At 42.7% G+C, this 8,335-nt stretch overlaps 1 protein-coding gene across 1 annotated transcript in view; it reads right to left on the bottom strand.

The window, feature by feature from the left end:
* The window catches only part of LOC111977292 (sterile alpha motif domain-containing protein 11-like), a 72,861-nt gene that overhangs the window by 4,331 nt on the left and 60,195 nt on the right, over positions 1-8,335 (bottom strand). Inside the window, exon 6 of the mRNA XM_024006688.2 lies at positions 7,213-7,374. Coding sequence (XP_023862456.2) covers positions 7,213-7,374 — 162 coding nt within the window. The remainder of the gene's footprint in view (positions 1-7,212; positions 7,375-8,335) is intronic.

Raw genomic sequence — 8,335 nt, 5'->3', positions numbered from 1 at the left:
TCTTCTTCTCTCTCTCTCTCTCTCTTCTCTCTCTCTCTCTCTCTCTCTCTCTCTCTCTCTCTCTCTCTCTCTCTTTCTCTCTCTCTCTCTCTCTCTCACCCAATCCCCCTTCTTTTTTGTGGCAAAGGGTAGGGTTTATAAAAGTGGCAGAACCCCCCCCCCCTTCTCCTTCTCCTTCTCTCTCTCTCTCTTCTCTATTCAATTCAATACATGTATTGCATGAATGGGTGGTTGCCACTGTTGCCAAGCAATGTATATGATGTACTACATAAAGACAATATGTTTGGCAACAATATAATGTGATATCAACAAAAACCAATTGTACATGATAATATACACAAAAAGACAAAACATCAACATTGAAGGAGAATCTACAAGGGCTCGTGTATGACATGGTGGTAATATTGTCTCTCTTATATAGACAGGCCAGGACATCATCCGCAGCAAGATCTACTGTCTACGTTTATTCCATCAAATGCAGATTTTATCCTCAACGACAGATCAACAATCTCGAATTTTTTTCATTTCAGGAAATAAATCCTCTGATTGAGTATTTGAGCGAGAGAGTAGGAAGTGCTGCTCCCTCTGTAATTCACCCGACCACAGTGCTACATTGTCTTTTCTCTGTCTTCTTGTTTTCTATGACGTCCTCTCTTTCCAGACTATGGTCACTGGCTATACATTGGGATGTCTTCCTTTGTTTAAATCTTTGTTTTGACACGTTTTTGAAATCTCTATTTCAAATTTTGGTAACGTTGAAGTTATGTGATTACATAGATTTGTTTGCCTAATTAGTGTAGTTTTGTTCCAGATTCTATTTGTTAGATGTTTGTTATGTGGGCGTACGGTTGACTTTCGCTGGTGTTCTGGGCCAGTTACTCTAAAGGGTCACTCTCGGGTTGTGGTGTTCCATAAAAATGATGATAACATTCTGTATCACAGTGTGTTAGGTGAGTCCATCATTTGGTGTCCTCTTTTCTCAATTGGAGTGCCAGGGGCAATGTCCCAAGTCCTGCCCTACACGCTAGGTTTGGGGCTTTCTGTGCACACGGATATTTTGTTACAAAATTCAGGTATAAAATGGTGGCTTTTATCCCATGATGTACATGTTATAATGAGGGGCCCCATATTTCACTGCCATGTAGAAGGATTGGAGTTTAAAAGTCAATATATAAGCCACTTCTAATTGGTGGTTAGAGTCTTTCTCTTTGTAAAATATGCTCCGCGTGCTTTATCTGTTAGAGACTTCATGGCCACGCCAAACCGCCAGAATAATTCTAGTCAGACCAAGGTAGTATAGTTGGTGGTGTGTCTTCTCTCACTCTCATTATTCTCTTTCTATGTGGGTAAAGCAAGGGTCATCTGGGCTGGCTCAAGGGGAAGCAGCACCCACCACAACTCACACACACACACACACTACACCCACACACACTAGAGCTGGATAATATGGACAAAAATCCATATTGAGATAAAATGCCTGAATTGATGCGATAACGATAAATAGAATGATATGTTTACAACAATATGCGGCAGTTTTTTTCAATTATCCTTTAAAATACTGTTACTAGTTTGCTGGTTGTTCCAATACCGATCACCCATATTAGCAAACTTATTTTATTTCAAACTTAAAATGTCTCTAGTATAGGGTACTTATTGTAATGAACGATATCAGCAAAATGCCTGCGATAAGTGATCGGTATGGTTGGTGTTGCTCATTTCTGTTTTTTTGTCCCAGCAGCACTAACACACACACACACACACACACACACACACACACACACACACACACACACACACACACAGTTATTTTGGGAGGTCCCACTCTGGACCCATCCTGCTAATCCCTCTTTTGTCCTCCTTATCTCCTCGCATCTCTTCTCAGAATTATGCAGAAATCCCATCCGTTAAGCTGGGCTTTCCACCAAGGGAGAATGTTCAATTATTCCTGTTATTCCCGTGATATGGCCCAGCCAGGCTCATGATGGATTGGGGACTGGCAGGTATACTGAATCATAAGCATACCAAATGGCACCGTATGCCATACATAATTCTCCTTTTGAAAAGAAGTAACTAAGGAAGTGCACTACTTAGGGAATAGGGTTCCATTTTCGGATGCAAATCRATTTCCAAAGCCAATGGTATAAACAAGTAGATGTTATATGGAAAAACAAGAGCCGGATGAAGTATGTTCTCCCAGGCTTTTAACTATGGGCATTTCAAGATGTGTTCCTACCATGCCGATCGATCTTAATGACTAGATGGTAGACAGTGCAGCCCCGCTAGGAGAGCAATGGACAGAAGTACAGGAGACAAAACAAAGCCCTCCTCGTCTTCCATGTTGACCTCCTCCAACCCCTTTTCCCTTTCTTTTCACTCCTTTCATCATAACAGAGAGAGAGCGAGAGAGAAAAGCGGAGGGGGAGCACCCTTGGCCCCCCTGTCAGGTCCAACAGGAGCCTCCCGAAACAACACCTGACACACACATTCTGCTACTTCGCGCCCCCTTCACACACCCACATTCTGCTACTTCTCGCCCCCTTCACACACACWCTTTCATTTTTCGTATACTCCACTTCAAACACATGAAAGGATGCTCAGCAGGGACCAAGGCGAAATGGAGAGTCGGCGAGAGAAAAAACAAAAGGAGAGAGGAGAAAAAAAATAGAATATAAAAGCAACCCCTGTGCTTAGAGAGGGAGGTGTGTGAGAGAGTGGGAGAGGAGGGTCACAAGGGCCCACCGGAGCTCAGGTCAATGTCAAGGGGGATTCAGATCAACCTCTCCAGGAACAAACAGGGCCATCCCTCTATCCCTCCCTCTGTCACACCTCCACTCCATCCCCTCAGAGGAGAGAGCGACAGACAGAAAGAGGACAGGAAGGGGGGTAGTTGAGAGGCGGTGCAGTTGGGATTTGGGATTCCCTGCGCGATGAAGTGAGAGAAAAAAGGTAGAACTACAACCAATCTTCTGCTAAATAGAGAATTACAAACAGAGGAAAAGAGAAGAGGAAGGGTGGACTGATAGAGGTGCTGTAGAGTCAGAAACATGGCAACAGAAGCCTACTCAGAAAAATAATTAAACAATAGTAACATTTTCACTGAACAAAATACAAACGCAACATGTAAAGTGTTGGTCCCATGTTTCATGTGCTGAAATAAAAGATTCCAGAAATGTTCCATACCCACAAAAAGCTTATTTCTCTCAAATGTTGTGTACAAATGTGTTTACATCCCTGTTAGTGAGCATTTCTCCCTTGCCAAGATAATCCACCCATCTGAGAGGTGTGGCATATTAAGAAGCTGATTAAACAGCATGCTCATTACACAGGTGCACCTTGTGCTGAGGACAATAAAAGTCCACTCTAAAATGTGCATTTTTGTCACACAACACAATGCCACAGATGTCTCAAATTTTGAGGGAGCGTGCAATTGGCATGCTGACTGCAGGAATGTTCACCAGAGCTGTTGCCAGATCATTTTATGTTCATTTCTCTACCATAAGCCGCCTCCAACGTCGTTTTAGAGAATTTGGCAGTACTTTCAACCGGCCTCACAACAGCAGACCATGTGTAACCATGCCAGCCCAGGACCTCCACATCCGGGATGGTCTGAGACCAGTCACCCGGAAAGCTGATGAAACTGAGGAGTATTTCTGTCAGTAATAAAGCCCTTTTGTGGGGAAAAACTCATTCTGATTGGCTGGGCCTCGCTCCCAAGTGGGTGGGCCAATACCCTCCCAGGCCCACCCATTGCTGCACCCCTTCACCATCATGTGAAATCCATACATTAGGGTCTAAATTAATTTATTTCAATTGACTGATTTCCTTATATGAACTGTAACTCAGTAAAACCCTTGAAAATTGTTGCATTTTGCGTTTATATTTTTGTTCAATATTTTTGTAAATTTTTTGTTCCAAAACACAATATATCACTTTTCAGAAACGTTGATAAATGAGCGTTTATTGTTTGAAGATATTATGAAAGAGATTGGTGTGTTATTTCACTATCTAATCATGACATGTATTTGTTTAAAATCTGTCACTTGATGGTTCATTTCAGAGAGACACATTTTGAGGGGGGGAGGCAAAATGCTATATATCTAACTCCCTCTCAAAGAAATATGTAGTACTGCTAGGTTTTACAGTCAAATGTAACAAATTACAAAAACTTTTTTTTGAAAGAACTGTACAAATGATACATTTGTGACATGAATATTTAATAACAAAAAAAATGTGTCCAGTAATATGAGATCTGTATGTAAAACATTTACATTTCACATTTGAGTCATTTAGCAGATGCTTTTATCCAGAGCGACTTAAAACAAGTCCATTCATCTTAAGATAGCTATGTGAGACAACCACATATCACAGTCAAATATACAGGGTACGAATGTTCCATTCCAGCTAAACAATGGCTATACAGCATAAAATGTTTTCAGTGTTGAAACTGAAAGTTAAAGTTTCAAAGTATGTTTTTCCTGCCTAACTTGGGGGATTGTGGATTGATGAAGGCACCCACCAGGTGCAGCATCCAGGATGAATATCAGAAACACCAAAGACTTGGATGCTTGGATGGGTTGGCAATGCCTTGGCCGGTGATGTCTTATCATGTGCTTAGGGGTATCAGTACACACGATGAGTGTGTTCGCACATGTGTGTGTTTTAAATGGCACAAGTATGTGTTTATTATTTCCTGGATATTACTGCCAAAAGGCACACATATCATAAATGAATCATCAGCATGCATTCAGTTTTTTTTTTTTTAACTTGTCTTGCTCTAAAGAAAGGCAATTCTACCTCTTTCACTCATCTCTTCCCATTCTCTCCCTCCTTAAAATGTTCTCTCTCTCTCTCTCTCTCTCTCTCTCTCTCTCTCTCTCTCTCTCTCTTCTCTCTTCTCTCTCTCTCTCCTCTCTCTTCTCTCTCTCTCTCTGCTCTCTCTCTCTCTCTCTCCTCTCTCTCCTCTCTCTCTCTCTCTCTCTACCTAACTCCTAACCCCTAACCTTATTTATTATTTTACACCTCGAAGAGCATAGATAAACTGTAGATAAAAAGGAATGTGGGCAGAAAAGAAGGTAGAGGATTTGTGTGAAACTGAAAAGAGAGAGAGAGAGAGAGCATCCCACGAGATGTCTGCATGCGCCATAGTGTCTGCATTGGAAAACAGAGCGCCTTCTGGGAAGGGAAACGGGGAGAATATGGCACCCTGGGCCATTGAACCCCCAAAATGCATTGCACTTCAGCCCTAATCTTCTCAGATACAGGGCGGAGGCCAGTAAAGCCTTTATAGCATGGGTGTAAACTCTGGCCCGCGGGCCAAATTTTGGCCCTCGGGGTAATTATATTTTGCCCGCGAGACAATACCAAATTACTACTAGAGCTGGCCCGCCCGGTATTATACAGCGCATTCACCGCTAATACTACCAAATCCCATAATGCTCTGCTGTTGTTTTCGCGCGGCCAATCAGGACAGGACCCAGAAACGCCCTCTCTAGTCATAGCAACATAGACGCTACAACTGTCAGCGCGCTATCCCTTCCCAAAAATGGCGAAAAGAAAGGCAAGAAAACAGGAGCTTTCTGGACAAGGTGGGAGGCAGAATGTCTGTTTACATATGTAAAAGACAAACCTGTTTGTCTTGTTTGTGGAGTCAACGTGGCTGTAAGTAAGGAGTACAACGACACTATGAACGAAACACCTGACAAATACAAGGACCTGGACATGATCTAAAGGAGCCAGAAAGTAGAGGAGATTAAAATAAGTTGGTTTCACAACAGAATATGTTCAAAAAAGCCACATCACAAAGTGAGGCTGCTGTAAAGGCTAGTTATTATAGTGGCAGCAGAGATCGCAAAATCAGCCCCGGCCCTTTAATGAGGGAGAGTTCGTGAAAAAGATTAGATCAGTGTGCAATAATTAACGTTTTCTTTGTGCACTTTTTCTTGCTACAAGGCATGGGCTTGAATGGTTGATTGATTTATTATCATTTATTTGTAAAATTATTAGCCAGTGGAAAAAGTTTAAAAAAAAGTTTATTTTGGTATTTAAATCAGAAGGCTGCCAAATAGAAAAGAGGCATACGATTTTTATTACATTTTATTTATTTAAAAAATGAATGCCATTGATGTGTTTTTTCATTTGAAATTCGATTTTTGCATGTCTCCACTATTAAATATATTGTTATGGTAATAAGCGATGCTTGGTCCATATTCAATGTTAAAGCAAAACTTGTTTGGGTCCATATTAAAAGGTTAATTTGTTCAATGGTTGGCCCGCGACTTTGTTCAGGTTTTACATTTTGGCCCACTGGGTATTTGAGTTTGACACCCCTGCTTTTAGGCTTCGCCCCTTAGATTGCAGCCTGCAATTAAAATCATTACTAATCAAATAAAATAAAAGTAGCTCAAACTACGTTTGGGGCTGGGATGTGAAATTGATTCGATTTATGCTACCGCAAAGGGAGTCGTAAATCCTGGCRGCAATTAATGTTACATTCTTTTAAAAACAGAGGAAAGGATAACAATTGAGGCCCCGCAAGTTTAAAGTGGTGGCGAAACYAAAATACACCCTGCCACATGTTTTACTGTCCCCCCAATTTTCATATTCGATCTTTCCAGTTCCAACCCAGTTTTACCATAAGTTAAGAGATGTCAATTTCAACTCCCGCAAAAAAAGAAAGAAAAAAAAAAACCTAAGAAAAAGGACACACTCATGGTTTACATGGTATTGGGAGATTTACAGCGTTGGSTGACAGCCAGTGAGTGAGCAGCGGATCGATAGCGGCATCTGTGTGTGCTGGCTAGGAGTGCTGTTTAAATCGGAGCACAGCATCAGTCACAAATCACCCAGAGTGACATTTTGACATTGGGTGGGCTGGCACCCCAAATAGAAATGACAGCAGTCTCCATGCTGGAGATTTACACTGGCATGGTGGCATACGCACAAACAGATGCCACAGGAGAAAAGGCCACAACCCCGGGGTCACCACTAGCAGTGGTTGAGTAGGGTCAGGTGTGTGTATAGCTCTGGTGTGTGACAGGCCTAAATGAGGTAGTTAGGTGACTGAATCCTGAAGTTCTGATATAACGAGCGGATGTTTAGGAGGAGGGTAGGCTTCACGACTAGACCCTGACTAGGACAGCATCCACCGACACACACGTGTGCGCGTGTCTAGGCGGACACACACAAGCACACAAACACACACACTAGTCTCACCATGGCTGGGAAGGCCCATGTTGTTGGCCAGCTGGTAGAGGCGCTGTTGCTGCTCCTCGTAGGAGCCCTGCTCGTTCAGCGCTGACATAATCCGCCTGTAGTGCTCCTCCGGGGTCATGTGACTGTGGCCGCCTCCCTCCAGCACGGGGGTGTGGGAGTTCTCTGTGGGGGGGGGGGGGCAGGAAGAGAGTTAGCACACCATTAACGCAACATTAACTATGAACTCATCGTTGACCAATAACACTATCTCATGAATTAACTCACCACTCACCATTAACTCACCACAATTTCACCACGAATTCACCACTAACTCACCATTAACTCACCACTAAGTCACCACTAGCTCAACACTATCTCAATAACTCATAATTATCTCACTATTAACATCTCATTGCTCGGGCTCCCGATTGGCACAGCGGTCTAAGGCACTGCATCTTAGTGCAGAGGTGTCACTACAGACACTGGTTCGATTCCAGGCTGTATCACAACCTGCTGTGATTGGAAGTCCCATAGGGAGGTYCACAATTGGCCCAGCGCTGCCTTGGTTAGGGTTTGGCCAGGGTAGGTCGTCATTGTAAAAAATAATTAGTTCTTTACTGACTTGCCTCGTTAAATAAAGGTTAAATAAAATCTCACTACCATCTCCTCATGAACCCATGAACCCACCACTATCTCACCATGACCTAAATAATACCAAAACAGGGTGCTCAATCCAAAGCTATCCTTCATCGAAGCAAAAACTCTTCATAAATACATCTAATCCATCAAAAAAGAATGGGGCAGACATTCACCAATTATTTCAAAATGGTGTACTATGGACAATAGTATAATGAGCTTTGTGTGGGGTAATGTAGAAGTCACTCTGATCTTATATTGCATGAATACAGAACTGTTTCCTGAGTGGAAATGTGTGAGCTTGTGTATGTTTGTGGTGTGATGTCGCTGTGCTTTGGTTGTAAAGAGGCGGTGTGATGTGTGATATCCGCTCTCTGTGTTGCTTATTTTCTCTCCTCTCTTTCCTCCCCCCCCATCTTTCTCTGCCTCTCCCCATCCCCTGTCTCCCCCTTCCCTACCCATTATCTCTCTTTCCCTCTCTCTCTCTCTCTCTCTCTCTCTCTCTCTC

Source organism: Salvelinus sp. IW2-2015, linkage group LG17, assembly GCF_002910315.2.
Source record: "Salvelinus sp. IW2-2015 linkage group LG17, ASM291031v2, whole genome shotgun sequence".
Taxonomy (NCBI): Eukaryota; Metazoa; Chordata; class Actinopteri; order Salmoniformes; family Salmonidae; genus Salvelinus; species Salvelinus sp. IW2-2015.
This window is presented reverse-complemented; position numbering and strand designations above follow the sequence as displayed.